This window comes from Rhinopithecus bieti, unplaced genomic scaffold (assembly GCF_001698545.2).
Source record: "Rhinopithecus bieti isolate Rb0 unplaced genomic scaffold, ASM169854v2 scaffold_3858, whole genome shotgun sequence".
NCBI classification, from domain to species: Eukaryota; Metazoa; Chordata; class Mammalia; order Primates; family Cercopithecidae; genus Rhinopithecus; species Rhinopithecus bieti.
Genome location: NW_016804227.1, coordinates 1,298,260 through 1,320,530, shown reverse-complemented (window position 1 = coordinate 1,320,530; position 22,271 = coordinate 1,298,260). Strand labels below are relative to the sequence as shown.

General features: G+C 37.2%; 1 protein-coding gene and 1 pseudogene across 4 annotated transcripts in view; one reads left to right on the top strand and one right to left on the bottom strand.

The window, feature by feature from the left end:
* The window catches only part of CFTR (CF transmembrane conductance regulator), a 184,557-nt gene extending 168,389 nt beyond the window's left edge, over positions 1-16,168 (bottom strand). For 3 of the 4 annotated variants that reach the window (XM_017867353.1, XM_017867352.1, XM_017867351.1), the window contains exon 1: positions 15,678-15,842. In XM_017867353.1, coding sequence (XP_017722842.1) covers positions 15,678-15,730 — 53 coding nt within the window. In that variant the 5' untranslated portion in view covers positions 15,731-15,842. Of the gene's footprint in view, positions 1-15,677; positions 15,843-16,130 lie in introns of those variants that run through there. The other variant, XM_017867350.1, reaches the window with a different exon arrangement.
* A 246-nt stretch (positions 16,169-16,414) lies between these two features.
* Positions 16,415-22,271, top strand: part of LOC108526518 (ankyrin repeat domain-containing protein 49-like) — a 38,339-nt pseudogene continuing 32,482 nt past the window's right edge.

Genomic DNA, 22,271 nt, shown 5'->3' with positions numbered 1-22,271 from the left:
GGAAATGAATTGGCCTTAAGATTTTATGGTAGAAATGCCACTGGGTTACTGGCTGGCATTTTTAAAAGTTTAAAGAAAGAAACTTGTGCAACTGTCAAAACGTCATCACTGTTACTGTTAGACAATCACATTTGAGAGAACAGAAGCAGAGAAACAGTTTTAAGCATGTCCATTTGTAGCTGAGAGGGAAAAAGGAAAACAAGTTCCACCTCTCTTCTACCTAATATAGAAACAAAATAGACATGACATGAGTGATATAAGGATATCTACCACATGATATATTGATTTAACTTTGCTGGTATTTGTTTTATAATTATTCCATTTATTTGGTATTTCCTCTTTTACTAGACCTCAAAATCCCTTATTGAGGCTCTTTGTTCACCTAGCTTGTTCAGATACCATCACTAGGACCCAAAGTAAACACTCTCTACTAGGTTTCTCTGCCCTTTGACAGAGAAATACCCATATTTTTCTGAGCCATGGTTGTCATTCTGGAATTAACTCAAGATTTGGAATTAAAGTACTTGATTTTTCTCAGCTAAAGTGTTTATTGAAAGGTGGAGGTGACATTTCTCTCTGGGGACATAAATCCTCTGATAAGCTCCGGGCTGTAGAGTCAGGAATCTGCCTGGCATGAACCACTACAGGCAAAGCGCATGCTAGACTTCCTTACGACTTTCAACAACCAAATGATTTAATGACCTCACTATGTGTACAGAAAAATTACTATTTATTAAATCCTTTCTAACACTTGCTTGCAAGTTACTGCCTAGAATCGACTTTTCCCAAAATAATAATAAAAAAAATACTGTGTAATTCCACCTGATAGAGTTTGGGGACTTTTATTTGTTTCTTCACTGGTGAAAGAGAGACCAGAAGTGACCTCAAAAATGTTCTTAGACGAAGATGATTAAGAATTAATACTCCAAGGATAATACTGAAACTGATGCTGCATCACAATGGCAAAGCTGATGATTTTTAAAATTCAATTGTGATAAAGCTGGTCTCCAGGATTCCGCCTGAAATCATCTAAACAGACAAAAATGATCAGTCAATTCTGGAATTTTTCTCATCTGTCTTAATCTTTCCTTCACCTTCATTTGTTTATATTCTCTGCTCCGTTATACAGTTATGTTATGGCTATGCATGATTATTCCCCAGAAGGATTCAAAGACCATCATGGCATTGGATTCAGACTTCCCAGTGGTAGCTGATTTCCCACTTTCAAACTAAACATGGAATTGGGTTCTTGGTGCCATTTTAACCCTTTTTTTCTTCCACTGTTATTACTTAACCCTCAAGAAAACAAACTGCTAAGTACTGCAAATTAAAGTTAGCATCTTCTTTACTTCTCCTTTTGGGGAGCAAGGGAATGTATCTAGACACAATTGTATGACTCAAGATTTAAGTTTCATCCTGTTCTTGAGTTTGAGGACCAATACTAACACTACTTTCATTTTCTTGAAGCTTTATTATCCCTGGGAGGGAGATTAACAGTAAAACTTGAGAGAGGCAGGATTGGACAGCACCCCCGGATTAACAATCCCCCATTCCCACAGTGAATTACAGAAGCAAGGAGCAAGACACAGGCAGAGAATGTAGACAATTGGTTCAAAGTTTACCAAGGAATTAATAAGACTCTACTGCAAAAACCTTGCTTTAAATCCCTTTTACTTAATATTTACGTCTTTTTTTTCATAAAAGCAACATATACCTAAGTAAAGGTCTGCAAAACACTTAAGTTGATATTTTTTTCCAATAGCAAAACATACAGTAAAAGATAATTGATTCATTAACCAATCCTAATAAGCAATTTAATAATTCAAAATGTTCATCTTTGCAATCAGGTCATTAAAAGCACAAATCATGATAATTTGGAGATAATAATTTTTATAGGCATTTCAGAATTTTTTTTTATCTCAAAATGTTATAATCTCTTGCCTCCATTCACACTCTAGGAAAATGAACTTTAAAGGAAACGTTGTGCCAGATTCTCTTCTTTTTAAGTCTGCAGGAGCTCCCACTGAATGGAACTATTGATTTATTAGGTGGCTCTTAATTTTTAAAAAGATTCTCCTATTACCATCACTGGGCATGGCATCTTTGGCTCAGCCACATCACACTAAAAAAAAAAACAAATGATAACTTCCTTAAAATAAAACCTAACCTCTATTTCCAAGAAACCTCAAATGCATTGAAATAGTCACACATAAATTATGTATGTGTGAGCCTCTCTGAAGTCTAGATTAATTCCCTGTGGTGTGCTCTATTCTATCCTGTACTTCTTCCACCTGAGTCTTTACCACAAAATGTGTATTTACTTGTCTGCCAATCCCCCATACTTCCAAACACCCTAGACTGTAAGGTCCACAAGAAGAAACACCTTCTAGATCTTGTGTTTTTTTAAAACTATTGTATCCCCTGTGCCCAGCATGGAACATGGCACATAATTGACATTACAATTTGTTTGCTAATATCTTTCCCTCAGAAGACTAACTTCTTGAGGACAAGGTAAGTGTAATATTTATCTTTTATCTCCATCATGTTGTTCAGTGCCTGGGAAAGAGCAGAAATTGAACAAATTAATGTCAATTAATTAATTACACAAACATGATCTGTTTAGAGCCCACACAAGGACACTGATTGCAAATAGGTGTTGCTTAGCCTTTACTCCTAGTCAAATATATTAAAGCCAAAAAAAAAGGTCAGAACATTTTTCAATTCTATAGTAAATGCAATGAAAATGTGAGGGTGTCTATACTTGTTCAGGGACCATTCTTTAATAATGTTTCTTCTCTTTTTCTGAGTCCTAAAGATGATCATCCTAAAACTTCCAGCCACCATTATTTAATTCTCCTCAATAAAATGTTTTTATATGCAACCTTCTCCATTATCAAAATATTCTTCCTAATAATTGGCCTTCATCCTATTTTTAGTGGACATGTACCAAAATTTCATAAATAGAAAGTCATTCTTCAGTCCTCTCAAGAGCAAAAGGTCCTTTTTCTTATGACCCTCTTGGATTATTCCTGTATCATATCCCTTAACATCCTCTGCAATGTCTCCATGCTATTTATGGACCACTATACATGAGGTACATATGGCTTTCAAAAGGTTTCACAGATTAACTCCCTACATGTATATATTTTATGGTTTCAAATTACTTCCATATCTCATTCTGCTCCTACAGACTGTTATTGATTGTTACAGGTTGAACTGTGTTTCCCCAAAAAAAAGGTATGTTTGAGTCCTAACCCCCAGTACCTAAGGATGTAACCTTATTTAGATATAGGATCTTTACAGAGGTAATAACATTCCAATGAGGTCACTAGAGTGGACCCTAATCCAATATGACTGGTGTCCTTATATTAATAGTAAAGAAGTCTGGACTCAGAGACAAGCACACAGGGAGAACGTCATGTGAAGATAAAAACAGAGATCAGGGTGATGCCTCTGCAAGTCAAAGAATGCCAAGGATTTCTAGCAAACCACCAGAAGGTAGGGGAAAGACATGGAATACCCTCTTCCTCATGGCCCTTAGAAGAAATCAAACCTGCTAACACCTTGATCTTGTACTTCTAGTCTCCAAAACTGTAAGATAATAAATTCTTGTTATTTAAGCCACCAAATTGTGGTATTTTTTTATGGTAGCCCTAGCAAACTAATACGCTGGCCCTAAGCAACAGAGAAATTCCACATTAGGACGATGCACACAAGGGGACAAACGAACAAAGGTGATACTTTGAGTATATAAGGTACAGTCATGCACTGCATGACATTTCAGTCTACAACAGACTGCATATACAACAGTGGTCCCACGAGATCATTACATAGTATTTTTAGTGCATCTTTTTTGTGTTTAGACATGTTCAGATATGCAAATACCACTGTGTTACAACTGCCTGCAGTATTCAGTACAGTAACAAGCTGTACAGGTTTGTAGCCTGGAAGCAAAAGGCTCTGTCATATTGCCTAGGTGTGTAGTAGGCTATACAACATCTAGGTTTGTGTAGGTATACTCTAAAAAAATGCCTAAGGACATATTACCCAGAACACATTCCCATTGTTAACTGACATATGCCTGTAAATTTAAAAGCTAGGGATAAAAGTCAATGGCAAAGAAAGCCTACAGATGTGGAATAGGGAAGGGGCATTTGTAGGAGGCTGACCTCCATAATTCAGAGAAAGCACTGGGTCTGCTTCATAGGAGAGGAGAGATAAATTTAGAGAAGAGAGGTACTTCCTCAGAGCCCAGACAGAAAGATGAAAAGGTGCTAATTATAATAATCCTGTTGTTGCTGATAACAGTGCTTACCATTTATTAAAGACACCCTATGTCTGGCATTATTTGCTATCACTTAATGCATAGAAAGTGCTTACAAAGAGTGATGGTTAATTTTATGTGTCAACTGGGAGGGTGTTTTTGGATGAGATTAACATTGAAATCAGTAAACTTTGGGTAAAACAGATTGTCCTCCCTAATAAAGGTGAACTTCATCCAATCAGTTGAAGGTCTGTATAGAACAAAAAGACTGGCTTCCCAGAAAAATACTGAATTCCCCAACAGACTGCCTTCGGATTCAAACTGGAACATTGACTCTCCTGGGTTTCCTGCCAGCTGAACCATACTGCAGATTTTGGACTTGTTAGCCATCATAATTATGAAAGTCGATTCCTTATAATGAAGTGTGTGTGTGTGTGTGTGTGCATGCATGCGTGTGTGTGTGCCATTGGTTCTACTTCTCTGGAAAACCTTGACTAATATGCAGAGTAAATACTCAATGAATATTTGATATCATAATAATACTGTGCCATGTTAAGATAAGGATAACTCATTGTACTGATGTGAATAGCTGAGGTTCAGAGAGATTAAGTAAATTGCCTAAGATCATGTTGTTAATAAGTGACAGAGTTAGGATTCCAGCTAGGTCTGTCTGATTCCAAAGTACATGCTTCTTCCATCATATATTGCTACCCGAGAGTTGACAGTGAAGATATAAAGATGAAGTAGAATATGAGATCATTTTCTAAGGATACAAATGGGTGAAACGAGGGACACAAGAGAAGATCAGATGCAACAACCAAGATGCGGCAAGAACTAGTCAGTGGTTTTCATACTGTGAACCCCAATACCGAGTGTTCTCTAGAGATATTTCAGAGAATTCACCAACTTCTGATTTGAAATGTATATATTTTAAAATATTATTTTATAGATAGGAACAAAAAAAAAATCACACATTCTCAAATGTAGGACTATATGTTAATTTGAGCACACTAGATTCATCCAAACACGATCCTGGGCTGTCAGGCTTACTTGTTTAGTATCCGCTATATAGGAAAGCTTCTGCTGACATCTCTTTGCACATATTTAAACCTGTTATGATCTGTTATTGGTTATCTCTGCACTGCAATAGTGAGCATGTCACTACACCATATGTGGGTCAAGCTCAGTTAACAGCCCATCATATCTTTGACATACCTGTTTGCATGAGGTCTCATCACAGCATAACAGAGTTGTACAACACTCAGATAACAATAATAAGCCACATATGATATTATCATGGTTTTATAATACTTTACCATGCTTACTTGCTTTAAGGTAATACTGGTTATAGAATTTACCATCAATTTAACAACAGCCTTTCCAAAAAGAAGCACTACATTAACTACACACAGTTTTTAGAAATTAACAATATTATGTACTTATTCACGCAATCACCTACCACTTTCTTCTTCAGCATCATAATTAAAGTTTTAGTCTGAGCGTTCTTCATATTCAGAGCAAAAATATTCTTCTGAGTCACTCTCAGCCTTTCAGAACTATGAATAGGGTTACAGTGACAAGCTGCATTCATAACACCTTCACCTGTAGGACAGGCAGTATAATTTCAAGGCATAATAAAGTGCTGAGCTGGCCGGGCGCGGTGGCTCAAGCCTGTAATCCCAGCACTTTGGGAGGCCGAGGCGGGTGGATCACGAGGTCAGGAAATCGAGACCCTCCTGGCTAACACGGTGAAACCCCGTCTCTACTAAAATACAAAAAACTAGCCGGGCGCGGTGGCGGGCGCCTGTAGTCCCAGCTACTCGGAGGCTGAGGCGGGAGAATGGCGGGAACCCGGGAGGCGGAGCTTGCAGTGAGCCGAGATCGCGCCACTGCACTCCAGCCTGGGCGACACAGCGAGACTCTGTCTCAAAAAAAAAATAAATAAATAAATAAATAAATAAAAATAAAGTGCTGAGCTTAGGCAACTTCTACTTTAATTACACTGCTTAGTATGTCAGACAAACTTCAGACTAAATATTACCTGTTTTTTTCAAAACTAGATCACAAAGTAATATATCCCAAGACATTTCAAGCAACAAACTAAATATAGGAGTCAACCTTGTGGGATGCAACCAATGCAAATAATTCAGCTGAGGTCACAGGAGTATATACCTTTATGTATTGCTAAGTTCCCATATTATGACATATTTCTGGGTCTGGTGGCTGACAAGTTTCTTTTGACATCAATTATGAAAGGTATCTCAATTTCAGAAACATAACACTGTGAAAAACACAAGCGTGTAGGATCAAGAAAATTGCATATAAATGTTATACAAAATCACTGTAGCCTTTACTTTAGAGCACTAAGTTAACTGTTTCTTTGTATTTATGGGAGAGTTACTATTTTTTATTGTCACTGCTATTTGTATATACTGTGGTCCCACGGAACATTTTCTTTGAAAATTGATTATATTTTTTTTAAAAAAATGTGAAAACATTGCCCTGGGAAAATGCAAGACACAAGATAGATAAGATAGAGCCTTTGCCTTGAAGGACACATTAAAAGATGCGTATTCCAAAAAAAGAGGCAATGAAATGATCAACAGAGGCTTATTAAGTTAAAAATTATTCTGGACAATAATCTAATAACTATTAGGCTACCATTTTCTTCTCCTGAAAAGTCCATTTTACATGTCTAAATATTTCATTGACTTTTAAAATTAGTTACTGAAAAAAAAGTTTTAAAAGCGTTAAAATTTTTTCTAGATTTTAAGCTAAGAAAGACTAAAAACTGTATCATTGGCCAGGCGCAGTGGCGCATGCCTGTAATCCCAGCACTTTGGGAGGCCGAGGTGGGTAGATCACAAGGTCAGGAGATAGAGACCATCCTGGCTAACACGGTGAAACCCCATCTCTACTAAAAATGCAAAAAAATTAGCCGGGCGTGGTGGCGGGTGCCTGTAGCCCCAGCTACTTGGAAGGCTGAGGCAGGAGAATGGCGTGAACGTCGGAGGCGGAGCTTGCAGTGAGCCGAGATCGCACCACTGCACTCCAGCCTAGGCAACGAGCGAGCGAGACTCCATCTCAAAACAAAACAAAACAAAACAAAAAAACTGTATCATTCCAAAGCATATTGCAATAGAATTTAAATAAAGAACATTTTGCAACATGTAAGTTATATGAAATTCAAATGTTAATAATAATAAAGTTTAATTGAAACACAGCCATGCCCATTTGTTTGCATATTGTCTATGGCAGAGACTTAGGTGGCCCACAAAGTTGAAAATATTTACTGTCTAGCCCTTTACACAAAAAAGTATGCAATGGACTTTGGTTGAAAAAGTGATGCTTTTGTGTTGGTATTGTTGTTTTAATTTCTAGAGTTGATAAAGATGTTTAAAATAAATAAAATGTACAAAGGGAGCCCCCTATATAGTTTCTCCACCTTGCTTCCTCTAGAACTGTGGTTGCTAATCCCAGCCAACATAGGCTTCATTTTCTTGTCATACCCATAACCAATGCTGGACTCTAAGGTCTGGCCCTTGAATCACCTCTAAACACAGCTGTCAGTACCCATGGGATTCTGCCTATTATGTTTAATTTTCACATATTTGTCTGACTGGTCCCAAATGAAATTCTAGAGTCCCTTTTTGAAATTCCTAAGCCTTCACTAGGCATTTGGGAGTAGATGTGAAGTCAGGTAGGAGGTAGCTGCACCTCTGTAGGCCATGCTAAGAAAGAGAACTCTGTGTATTTAACAAAGCTCAAAGTTTTAACATAAAACAAGGATACATAACCTTTTCAAAAGTAATGAAAACCTTCTTTTAACACACATAAAAACCTCATAATAGCAGGTGAGCTCCTATTTTTATTCAATCACTGGAGACAGTATCTGAAGTCCCAAGCAGATTTTCATACCTCATTGAATTTCTATGATCTCTCACATGTTGTGTCCCATAATCTGAAAAGCACTCCCTAAAGGAGTGAAGTTATCAGGAGGTTCAGACATCAGTTAGCAGGTTATATAGGAGAGTTCTAAGTATAATTTCTAAGTAGAATTTAACCAATACTGTCCCTAGAACTCAGCTGCTTCTTCCTAACACTCTCAGGTCACACCTATGCCACAATAAGGCCAAACAAGTGGGCACTCTACATGTTTATAAAACTGTCACCTCAGACATCTTATATCTCTTACCTAAGACTAAGCTCTAAATCACTTTAATACATTTTCAAATAACCATATTACCTGACCCTGAGCCATACACATCATTTCCTTTTCTGGTTTTGAGAGAAGTAGAGTCACATAGGTCTGCACTCCTACTCCATGCCTTCTCTGATTAAATTTTCTCATTCAGTAAGCAGCACCACTATCCCCTCTATTATCCAAATCAACAAATACAGATGTTATCCTTAACTCTTCTCTTTCCTTCACCTTCCACTGCTAATTAATTACCAAACCAGTTGATTTTACCTCCTAAATGTCTTTCAAATCTCTCTCTCTCTCTTCACCCCACCCCCGCCCCCACCATGGCCACTCTTTCAGCTCATCTTTTCTTTTACAAAACTGCAACAGTATGTGAACTGATTATGTCCCTCTCCTGTTTAAAACCCATGGCTCTTCACTTCCAGTATGATAAAGCCCAAGCAAAGCCTACAAAGCCCTTTACGATCTGGCCCCTGCTAGAATTTTCAGACCTATCTCCCACAAATCTCTGTCACACATTTTATGTTCCAGTCATAGGGAACTTCTCAGGATACTTTGAAGGTGCCATGCTTACTTATCCTGTCAGTCCTCCACACTATCTGTTTAAATTTTTCCTAGCCCATCCCTACCCTCTTTGGATAATTCTAATTGAATAACCTCCTTTAGGTGTGATTGCAAAAGACACTTCCCCCAGCAAGCCTTCCTTAACCAGCCTTAGACTCGGGTTAAGTGCCCCAGTTGAGTGCTTCTATGAAGCCCTTAAGAAACCTGGGTTTCAGATAATCTGTTCCATAAAGGCAGCAACAATTTCCTTCTTGTCCACCTCTACCTTCTTAATGTCTCACACAGAATACAGAATACGAATGAGGTCATCTTTCAAGTTACCCAGAATCATGACCTAAAAAGGAAGTACTGCTTTATCTCAGCTCCTTGGAGCAAGCTATGGGAGAATTTTCTGGCTATATCCAGGCATAGATTCAGGCCTGAGAGTCCTAATAATCCTACAGACCTAGCAAAAATCTTCATTTCCTTACCCCATGAGCAAGAAATTAGCAAGCATGCTATCCCACAAAGGCTAAGGCAGAAGGGACACAAGAAAACTTTGATGGAATAATTGTTCTAAGTACTAAAAATCTGCCCACAGTCCCACTTGCTTTGACCCCTTTTTATCAAAATGATGCCAGCACTGCAGGACTGTTGAATATCATTGATCTACAATATACATAGGTCTCTAGGGTTGATCACCATGAACTCATAACCATTACAAAAATCTTTATTAAATCATTCCATGGAAAAGTCCTGAAATGGTCTGAATATTATACTAAACAAATTAGAAAAGGCCCTGACATCCAGAGCTTTACAATTTGAAATCATAATTTATGTCAAAAGATAGTAATAAGTTAATAGAGCTGCACAGAAAATAGCAAACTTGACAAGCCTTGCAACTTGAATACAGCTGTGAAAAACTCTGAAAAAATATTTTTCAGAGCTCCATAGGAATGTAATTCTCTACATCAAGCAATCTAATAGTAAATTAAATTCTTAGAAGCTTCTTGCTAAAAGAAGCCTAAGCTCTTTGCTGACACAAAGCCCTAAAATAAAGCCACTTTGTAATGCTAATTCCACACTGAAACAACTATGTGGTAAATCGATTCTAGAGGTCTAAAGAGAACCAATAGAAATAGCAACGTTTTCCTCCATGATCATGCACTTGACATATTTGTAAATTAATCTTTCTGCCAAGATCTCCAAACAACCAGACCTTTATCACAGTCTGTTTTCCCCTCTTGACCTCATTGCATCTCAGAAGTTTTTCGCCAGGAAGATGCCCTACGCAGATGCATCAGGATCAAAATTGCCAAAACTGCTGCTGAGTCAGAGATGTTCTTAAAGTTTGACAACCAACACATAACTGCAAGCTAAATAGTTAACACCCTTCCTGATGGTTTTGCAATACTATACTTACATTGTAGCTCTATCACACTGAAATTATAGGCTCTTGTGAAATGACATTAGCAACAATAATGCATTTTATAGCGGTATTCACTCAAGGACCTTCAGACAAGTGTTAACATTTATGTATTGAATATTATTACAATAAGTTCCACTCCCTCCTATAAAACATAAATGGAAAACTGGAAAACCATGATTTCCCTAGTGTAACAGTTAGCTGTGAGAGATATTTTGACTGTCACATCAAACATAAAATATTGATGAAGCAGCTAAGAAAAATGGATTCCACTTCTCTCTTTAGCAAGGAATTAAATATTAAAACTACACTATTCCTTATAAGTATATAAGAATATTCCTTGAATCAAGTGATTAATAATTAGACTAGCATATAAAAAACTATAGGAATAAACTTCAAAACAAAGGAGAATTTTTTAAAACTTGCAAAATTAACTAAAAGAAACAATCATATAATCATATATACAGATATTTTATATATAAACATATGTGATTATAATTTTAGTCATATATCATGTATAGGAGGTACTTTTAGAACTCTGAGAGTTAAGCTAATCAAAATTAATACAAAATTAACACATATTCCCAGTTAAAAAATCTCAACTGTGTAATAACAAAACATGGTCAGCAAAAGGAAGATAAATAGAAAAGACTATTGAGGGACTGGTGTAGAAAGTCAACATTTGTTAGTGTGCAGGCAACATTGTTCAAGACAGAAGGGCTCCTATCCCAGAAGTAGAGCCCTCCAATTCCTACAGGATACAAAGCCAAGAGAGAATATGGAAACCCTGGGTTGTCCTCATTGATGACATTTGCTCATGGACTGACTAAACGGACTCATGGTAATCAGGAACCCTTGGCAGTTGTATATCACAATATAATTGTTCAACACATATTGGCCTTTGTTTTATGCATCTGTTTTATTTTGATTTGGATAGCCTAAGATTTGTCTGATAGACAAACCTGAGATAATGCATATGTATTGATCAGACCTAGACTAAACCCTTGTTTGAGTAGTCAACTGGTCTTCCTTGGCAATATTTTTACAAACACCCTTGACAAACTGCAAAAGTATTTATGGCTCAGCCATAATTTTAGCTTTCCTCACAAATTGCCAACATGTAAATAAAATATAAATATAAAATAATCATGATGAATTTTTAATAGTGTATCATAATTTATGTAACCAAATTAAGTGTGGTCCCATTCAAAATGGCCATTTTTAAATCTTTCATTATATAATTTTAATTATACTTCCATTGCTCAAAGCACTTATATTTCTCTTCATTAAGCATTGTCTTTAGGCTGAAAGGGTGAGGTGGCTTATGCCTGTAATCCCAGCACTTTGGGAGACGGAGGTGGGAGGATAACTTGAGGCCAGGAGCTCCAAGAGCAGCCTGGGCAACATAGTGAGATACTGTCTCTATAAAACTTAAAAAAAAAAAAAATAGCCAGGCATGGTGGTACACACCTATACACCTGAAGACCCAGCTACTCGTGAGGCAAGATGGAAGGCTCACTTAAGCCCAGGAGGTGGAGGTTGCACTGAGTTATGCTTGTGTCACTGCACTCCAGCCTGGACAACAGAGTGAGACACTGTCTTTTAAAAACAAACAAAGAATTTTCTTTAAAGTTTGCAATGTATTTTTTTTTTAATGAAAACACCTAAAATTAGGTAGAATTTGGCTATTAACAAAGGAAATTATGATGAAAAATCTTTGTATTTTCAGAGTGAATTTGATTTTGTGGTACAATCAAAAGTCACTTGGAAGCAAGTCCAAGAGACCAGTCTGGGTAATATAATTTTTAATCTAAAGCAAGCTATGAATATAAAATAATAACTATAAAATAATGAGGCTAATATATACTTATGAGAAGAAATTTATGTATTATTTAGAAAGGCAATTTCATAATAAGAGACCCAAAATTATTTTGATCAAAGGCAGAATGTTTAGAATACGAGTGTGGTTTTTATTAGGTAGCTATTTTGAACCACCATACCTATTCTAATATATAAATTCAGGTGTATTGGTTTGTTTAAAAATCTCTCATTACTTTGTGTTTAATAATTACAAAAGTATCTCAAATTATCTTACCATTAACTTGAGACTTAGACTATGTGATTCTTTGCTGAATTTCCACCTTAGATCCTAACAATATTTTACTCTTTGGTCTTACTTGAGACTTCATCTGTAGAGTTTATAAGAGACCCCACATCCCTTGTAAGAAATCAAAAACACTGTATACTTGGATTCTGTGGGGTTCCCACAATTCCTCATTATAGACCTAGACTTATAGCACAGACATCATGACCAAAATTCAAGTTATGTCATCTGACACACGGTTTGATATACACTCTTACAAGTAAGCGAAATATGAAAAATTCAGGGCATGAGAGAAGAGACAGAGAGGAACAAACTGAATAACTACCTTAAAAGTTGTGAGAAAATGTAAATTTTAAAATTTTTCCCAAATTAAATAGCACAATCTCCATTGGTGCCCATTTATAAATCAATCCCACTTGCATATGAATTATAAATTTTATACTAATATATCACTTCTAGTTTAAAAATGGCTTCCTATTTCATAAATGTCATTTTCATAAAAGTTTCTATTTAATTTACTTGTTTGCCATGATAGTCATGAACTACCTGAATTTTTCATGGTGAAATTCTCTCTTAGATTATGTTTATTTTATTTATTTATATATATATATGGATTATGATAGTTCAGATGTTCTTCAAATTTTATACTTGATGTGAAATCCATGCAAAATTAAGAAAGTAAGAAATAACTTAGATTTTTTTCCAAACTTTTTTGGTTTTCCAATGACAAAACCTAGACCTATAAAGAGATATTCAATACAATCTATAACCCATACCATGACAATTTTACTGTTTTATGACTCTCAAACTGAAGGGATCCTATTCAGAAAGTTAAATTCTAAGGTATTTAACCACCTATGATAGAAACATATGACATGTTTCCTGTATATCTGGTAAGGCCATGTGAAACACAATTTTTCATAAATTAAATTCTCATCCAGGCCCAATCATTGCATATCCAGATTAAGAGTCACAAAATTATACTCAAAGATGAATTGAGCATCTTATATTAACAAGGTACATGTACTGTAATGAATGTAAAAATATGGTAATCCATAATAATAGCAGTTAACATTGGGCTAACTCTTCACATTCATTTTCTCAAGGGATTAACCCCTATGACAGTCTCCAAATTTTAAAGGTCAAGTCACACACAGAGATGTTAAGGGAGCTGCCTCAGGCAACACAGCTACTAAACAGTAGATGTAGGATCTGAATTGAAATAATCTGACTCCAAAATCCACCACTTTTGAAAACTAAGCAATACTGCCTAACTTAATGCAAAAAATACGTTTTTTACACTTTCAGAATTGCAGTCCAGAAGGCCAAAAGGAAGTTTGTAATCATTGGTATTTTAGGTGATTGTCAGTTCCTATAAATAGTAGGAACTTAACTTTTAAAAACACACCTATTCTTAGAGCAACTTATGAAGTATTTTGGAGAACAGAAATGAGTATGTTCTTAACACATTTAGCAGCTTTTTTTTTTTTTTTTTTTTTTTTTTTTGAGAGGAGTCTCGCTCTGTGGCCCAGCTGGAGTGCAGTGGCCGATCTTCGGCTCACCGCGAAGCTCCGCCTCGCCGGGTTCCCGCCATTCTCTCCTGCCCTCCCTCAGCCTCCCGAGTAGCTGGGACTACAGGCGCCCGCCACCTCGCCTTTGTAATACATTTTCTTTGCAAACCAGACTGATAGCATTTTTTAACCTATATTAAATGTGTCAGGTGATTTGTAAAAGAAAATTATATAAAACCCACTTTGACAGATCAATAGTAAGCTATTTTAAAGTTCATTAGTATTTAGAACTATCCATGGAATAGTAATTCTTCTGAAAATTGCATTTTTAGACTGATTGGCATTTAGCTTCCTCAAAGTTCTCTGCTAAAAAAGTCTATAATTTATGCCAATTAACATTCTGATTTTATAAGGAGTAGGAAAACAGATCAATAGATAAGCCTATTTATAGATGGAGTAACAAAAGGTGCTATAACATCAACACAAAAAGGTAATTTCAAAGAGTAAAGTCCTTCTCTCTCATCCACCGGGAGGAGCTCTCCTTCAAGGGCCACAGTCTCTGCTTAGCACTGGAGTTCCAGGATTAGCTGCACATGCAGAGAACTAAACATAACAGAAATGTGAAAGCTAAATCTCTTCCCCCCTACACACATATATGAGCTATTTATAACATATTTGACCTTTTTGATACCTCAGTATGCTTATTCATTGGGCAATTATGAGTCAAGTAATGTCCCATGAGAGAGAAGTACCTACTCATTCATTCACACAGGTATAACAGGAACAAAGTAGATGCAATATCCAAAGAACACTTCAAATATGAAGTGCTACATCTAATAACAATTTGCCTAAGATTCCGAACTTAGAAGCTGTTTTTAAAAATCTCATTAGATAAAGTTTGCAAGCTTCTGTGGCTCAAAGTTTGCAAGCTTCTATGGCTCATCACATTAGGCTAGGAATACAATTTATTAAATGTCACTTGGATATACCTTCAGTATCTATTTCTACGGCTTTTAAAATTTATAGCTTGTAAAGTTAACTTTTTTCAAAATAAATATTTCAACAAATTTGCTTTCAATTTTTAAAGAACAATGTACTTGTGACAAATACTAGATTTATCCAGTCTCATAACAATACATATTTTAAGCACATATTTTCTACCTACCCCAAAATTTTTTTTGGTAGAATTCAGTCAAGAAATGTTTTCTGAGCGCCTACTATATGCAGGCATGGCACCTGCATGTGCCAAGAAGATAATCAAGTGTCCAAGGCATGAAGGGGGAAAACCAATAAACCACACTTAATTATTTATTATTAACAAGTTTTTTTAGCTTCTTAGAAAAATCAAATAAAATAACTGCATAGTAGCATACTTGGGTCTTGAGATTCTAACTTTTCAGTTGCAAGTAGTTGTGGCTGTCTATTCAATCAGCTTCAGTTCATTCTTCCACCTCTTCTTAATGTTTTCTGTTTTATTCCACAATACCCACATTTTCTTTCAAAACAATGAATGATAGCGCATCTTTTTAAAAACTGCTCATTCCTTTTCCCCAAATCCAGCCCATACACGCCCTAATCTTTCGTTGGCACGTGTCTTTCCAAAGCTCGGTTGGCCACCCTCTCACCTGAAAAAAAGTTTGGAGACAACGCCGGCCTTTTCCAGAGGCGACCTCTGCATGGTCTCTCGGGCGCTGGGGTCCCTGCTAGGGCCGACTGGGCTCAAGCTCCTAATGCCAAAGGACCTATTACTCTGGGTGCCTGTCGCTCAACCCTTTTTCTCTGACCTGCTGTGATGTCATTTGCTTCCAACTCCCCCCACCCACCCCTACTCCACACACCACCCCTCCTTTTGCTCCTTCCCCCGCCTTCACTGCCCAGGTTAAAAGCCGAGTGCTGCCTGGTCCGGCCCCAAATTTACTCTAGCGGCTTTCTCCACCCACTACGCACCCCCGCCAGCACCCCGCCCGCTCCTTCCTCCTCTCCTCCTTCGCTCCCTCGCCGCCCCGCACCTCCCTTTCCCGATTCTGACTCCCAGCCTCCCTCCCTCGCGCGCGCTCCTTCCAGGTCCGTGTCCTTACTGCCTAGCACCAGGCCCATCCCGCAGGTGGGCGACAGTCGCGGCCGCTCTTTAGGTCCGGTTGGCAACGCTGGAGGACAGAAGAAGCCACCGGCAGGAGAACTGGCTCCCCGGAGAGCCTCCTGGACCCTCCTTCGCGTCAGGGTCCGCCAGACCCAGGACCCGCTGCCACCAGCTTCCTCCGAGCCTGCCTTCCACCTCTTCCTCCTTTTCCCGATGATCCTAGCTGGGTTCCTGTTACGTTTGCAACGTGCATTTTGAAAAGGGAAGGAAAATGTGCCTTTCATGTATCAAAATACAGCCTTAGAGAACCGAAAAGTTCCGCGGCAGTGTGGGTCTGATGCATTCACCTTAGCGCTTCCTCTGCGTGTTGGAGAAAAGAACCAAGCTTTATTAGTTTCAGGCTTAGGTGAGTGGACTCCAAGGGTGGCAAAGAAATCTGAGGACACGTACTTAAAGGGGGAAAAAAAATCTACAAGGAGGTAAGAGGAGATAGTGCTTTGCCTAACTACCGGCCCAGGATTTGTTCCTTGTCTGTCGTTTTTAGTCCAGTGTGCATTTTTAAGGCAGGCTTTGGAGTGTTTTAGCGACAATGACCAGCAACAATGTAAACTAACCCGCCCTCCTATAGATTTCCTAGTCTCAGTCAGCAAAACATCTTGACTAATCCACCGAAAGGAATCCAAGCAGTCTTTGAAGCGAAGGTAATGTGTTAACTTTGACCTGACTCAGAGAAACGCCATCTTCAACTCTCTAAGGGCATCTGGGCATTCCCAGGCATAGGCGCCTTCCTTCTGAGCACTTGGTGTAGGATTGCCTGTGTCTCTGACGGTATTTAAAGAGCCAACCCTCTAATCCCTGAACCCTATTGTGTAAAAGCAAGCACACATTGTGTTTGAATTGAAAAATTCAAAGGAAAGTAAAAATTTTGGCCTGATTACTTCACTGTCAACACATCCAAGGCAAGGGTCTTGTGAATTATCTTATTGTTGACTTGTGGTCACCCAAATACAGTACAAATAAAACATGCATTTCATGATGGAAAGACAAGAACATGTGTTGAAAATAAAGAATGTGTTCAGCAGGTTTTCATAGCTCTGCTTTGCACTTCAGTGGACAAAAGCATACCTTTTTTCTTGAATATTGTAAAGTAAGATTTAGAAACATTTAATCTTTATTATCCTAAATTTGAATAGTAGAGAAAAGGGCAAAGAGATAAACCGCACTGCATTAAGTTAGACACCAGGAAAAAACTTTAGCATTTTTAACTCACCATCCACTCTGTTGTTTGAAATCCTCTACCTGTGTTTTCATCTCTCCAGTATGACAAAAATTGAGACTCTGTCTTCACTGTTGACTTTTCCCAGACATGTGACTGAACTCACTCCATCCACTTCCCCATCCCCAATCTGTTGCTTAGTTTATAACTATTAGTGTGGCCCTTCAAATATAATACATGCATTTTGAAATAAATTAATAATTAGTTATTCTTTGTTATCAACAAGCAAGTGAAAATAAAGGGATTAAGAAATAAGCTCCAAAGAGAATCATAGAAGCTGACCAAGGAATATGGCTGGAGGAGACTCCAAATATTTTTCAGTCACTCTCCTTCTTCTGGAAAGAATGAAACAGTTACTTGAGTTCTTACTATTTGCCAGACATTATTCATACAACCCTTACAACAACCATGTAAATAGGTGTTATTATCTTCAGTTTTCAGTTGAGTAAGCAAACAAGAAAAGTTAAGTAAATGCCTATAATGATAGAGCTAAGATTCAAACCTGGGTCTAGTTCTAAACCATTACTCCTATGACTGTGTAATACTGCTTCTAATCAAATCATCCCTCATGTACTTTTATAATGTCACTTATACATCAACCTAGTCTCTTTCCTCACATTAGTTTCATGAAATAATAACTTTTAGGCCTGTTTAACAATGAAACAGGAAAGCAGAAATCTACAAACCAAGTAGCCAAACCAAGTAGCCACTGGAGTTACATACTTTTAAAGAATTACATTTAACTATAACATTCCATTTTAAGCATGTACACACACATGTACATAGGAAGACCATAGATTTTTATCATAAAACATTACGGTCCAAATTTGTTTTGGTAGAAATAAAACTTTACCATTATTCAGAGCTTTAACACAGTTAGCAAGCATGTCCAAATGCACTAATTGCGACATGATATTCAGGATTTGCATCTAGGTACTTACATAATGTGGGAATAAGGACTTATCTACCAGAAAACTGTTCAAATGTGGCTTAAGGTCATGACTGAAATCCTGAACGTATCTTTGAAATGTCAGGAACAGGAAAGAGATTAATGGGCCAGGGTGAGAGTAGGTGAAACAGTGAAGCTCTTCTTTCATGCTGCTCAATGATAGCTCATATCATTTTATAACAATTTTATAATAGCCTATGGTTGTTGGGCACTTACCATATATGCCAAATTATAATGACAAATACACAGCCTAATTTGCCTTTTTTAATCTTTACAACACCTTCATGGGACAGGTAACTTCTTCATTAACTATATATTACAGATAATGAACCTGAGGAAAAACAAGTTTCATATTTTCCCAAGCAAGTTGCACAATTAATAATAAAAGAGGAAACTTGGATTTAAACCTAAACAATCTGTGGCCTGAGCCCAAGCATTTAATGATTACACATACTTCCCCTATAGAATTTCCTAATGCCAGAACTGATCTTAAATATAGAAGACTGTGTGGCCATTTGTGTGGCATCATTTTAAAGGTATATTAAAAAGAAGAGCAAGGAGGAGTAGGAGAAAAGGAAGCCAACATCTATTTCATACCTACTTTGTGTTCAGCAATGTGCTGGGTGCTTCTTACACATGATCTCAATATATGAAAGATTATAAGTGATAACGTTCTCATCAAAGATTACTCACCCTGCCAGGTTTCACCATTAGAAATCACGAGAGTGAACTTTCACAATACTTTACTTATCCATCATGTTCAACTTAATTTGAGAGTGTTTCTCAGATTCTCTCCTGAGTGGACTTTAACAGTGATAAGTGGGTAGCAATCACAAGTACACTAAAACCTGAAAATGTGGAAGAAGAAAAGAAATAGTCACTCCTATTGGGAAGAAAAGCTCATTAAAAAAAAAGACAAGGTCTCGTCAGCTTCATATATGTAGTCTGGTTGTGCTTATAAATTTATCTAAGCTAGAAGGGTAAGAACAGTCACAGCTCTTCAACAGTGGGCCACAGTGATTACCTAGGATGTAAACACACATTACAGTCTTACAAAGATGTTTCAGGACTTGAAAGAGGTGTCCTGGGAAATGACTAGGCCAGATTCTAGTTTACTTTTACTGCTTCCAAAATAATGTTTGGTCTGACAATTCTGTTTATAAACACACACGCACACCAACTTCTATTTACATACATACATAACCCCTCTTCCCTACAACCTCCTTGGAGGCACGAATTGCATCTCATGTTTTCCTTTGAATTCACCCCTTATTTTGTAATACAGTATATGCACTCGAAAAACCATTTTCTCTTGGGGTTACTGACCTATAGTTGAAATGTCATTCTAAAGGGGATATTTGAAGATGCTCAAGAGATGAATGGTTAACATTAATTTTTCACCAAGCAAGAGCTTGGATGATAAAGCAGATGTACAGAATAAGGCAGTATCTCCATCCTTCAAAATTCAGAATCTACTGATGGACATCAACATTCTCTGAACATGACAGAGTATAGTGGAAATAGCTTGTGCTAAAGCAATAAAGAACTAGGTTTTCAATCCTGGCACCACACTTAGCTCTGTGACCTTACATAAGTTACTTAACCTTTCTGTGTTTTTTTTCCCTTGCCCCAAAACAAGGTTAAACATACCCACCTTAGTCAGGTGCCATGGTTTATACCTGTAATCCCAGCACTTTGAGAAGCTGAGGAGGGAGGATTGCTTGAGCTCAGGAGTTTGAGATCAGCCTGGGCAACACAGTAAGACCTTGTGTCTACAAAAAATAAAAAATAGCAAGGTGTGGTGGTGCATGCTTCTGATCTCAGCTACTTGGGAGGCTGAGGCAGGTAGATGGCTTGAGCCTGGAAGATCGTGGCTGCAGTGAGTCGTGATCATGCCACTGCACTCTAGCTTAGGCGACAGAGTGAGACTTTATCTCCCCCCATCAAAAAACAAACAAACAAACAAAAAAAAAAAAACCCCACCTCATAGGGTTGTTGAACAGATTAAGTTAGGGTCTCTCAACTTCAGTACTATTGACATTTGGGTGTGGATAATTTTTTGATGTGGGGGTTGCCCTTGTACTGTAGAATGTTCAGCAGTATCTCTAGCTTCTATTCCTTGGATGCTCGTAGGACCACATACATCCTAGGTTGTGACAACCAGGACTATCTCCAGAGATTGCCAAATATCTTGGGGAGAGAGATACAAAACTGTCCCCAGTTGAGAACCACTGGATGAAATAAATTAAATGTGATATATCTATATCATAAATAAAGCACTTAGAACCTAATAAACACTTAATAAATGTTAGAAATTATCATCACATACCACTGGTTATAAATTAGAAATTTGTGTAGGATTGCGAAATGGAATGCTACAGAAAACTGAACTCTCTAAAAGCTATCAGAATTCTCAGGAACACTGGAATTTCTCATTCCCTAAGAATTTATTGGTATTTGAACTAAATGAAAAGGGGTAAATGAAATACTCTTGCAATTGTAAAATCATTTTATTTAGAGGCAAACTTCTATTTTATACGGTGAAAATGTCCCCTTGTATTGAAATAACATTTTAAAGCTCTGTTGTTTGGTTGCTCTAATTTTCAGCTCATAAACAGTGGTGTATTTGTAACTCTGTCCAGATGGAATTTGGCACCCTGATGGGTCTTCTATAACTTAAAGGTAGTTTCTCATTAAGGAAGTCTTAAAGATCTTCAAGCTGTTCAAAATGGGAGCTTATTAATGCTGCTAATGAACTGAAATAATTATGAGCAATATCAAAAATACAATTTTGTCATAAATGTAAAAGCTACCAAATCCTGTAAGATTTTCTAAAACTGCCAGTCATGACGTGTTTTATTCATATGGGTTCTCTTCCCATTTTACCGCTGAAGCCTTTCTAGAAACAAGGGAATTCATAACACAGATTAAATTTTCATTGGTGATATCATGCTGAAAGTCAGATGCTATCTATAGATGTAGATAATTATAAATTTGAATTCTAAAAAGAAAAGTAACCATTTTTTTCTCAGAAGAGTTCTGTGATAATTTACATGATACATAGAAGAGTTACATTTAGAAAGGCGGGGTGCACAGTAAATAGAACAGTGAATTATTTATTTATAACTGTTTCCCTCTAAATAGATAATTAGTAATCAAAACAGTTAAAACAGGGCATTTGAAATAATAATAATGAGAGACATGATAGAAAAATTTCATTGCACATGGGCACTAACAGCAATTCTGAAAGTCTTGGCTGTCAAAGCCCAATCCATTATATTATTCTCACGGTCTGATATCTGAGAAAAGGCAATATGTAAGTTCACCTGGAAAGAAAAACCATCCTCCCTCCACCCCATTCATGGAAGAGTTTGCTGTTTAGAGACTTACATCATTGAGTGGCATCATGAACAGTATTTTCAGCAATAATTTTCTCAAAAACATTTATGGTCATTTCTTATACCAATCTATGATCAAAAACTAAGAACAGGACATGAAGTCACTTAAAGAAGGCTTGTTGGCCTGGAAAACTAAAATTCAAGAATTCACAGGTTTAGTGACTCCTTTCTGATTTGCTTTAACTTCCACTACATAGAAAGAGTCTATGAAATCTCATTGTTTTAGGGTCATTTATTGATCTTCAAATTCAATGTGATTGGTGAAACTACAGTGATTAATCTGTATGGTCAAAAGGACAGCCAATTCCCAGTTCGGTGACTGTGGCTCACTGGCATCCACAGCCTGCATCCTTGTGACTGAGACAGTGACTGGAATCTCCTCACTTCAAAGGCTGTTGAGAGGCAACACTGACGAAGTGATGGCAAAACACTTTGGAAATCTTATTTACATGTGCAAAAATTATATTTAAAGACATATATGAAAATTGCCTAAGTCCTTTCTAGAACAAAGTATAT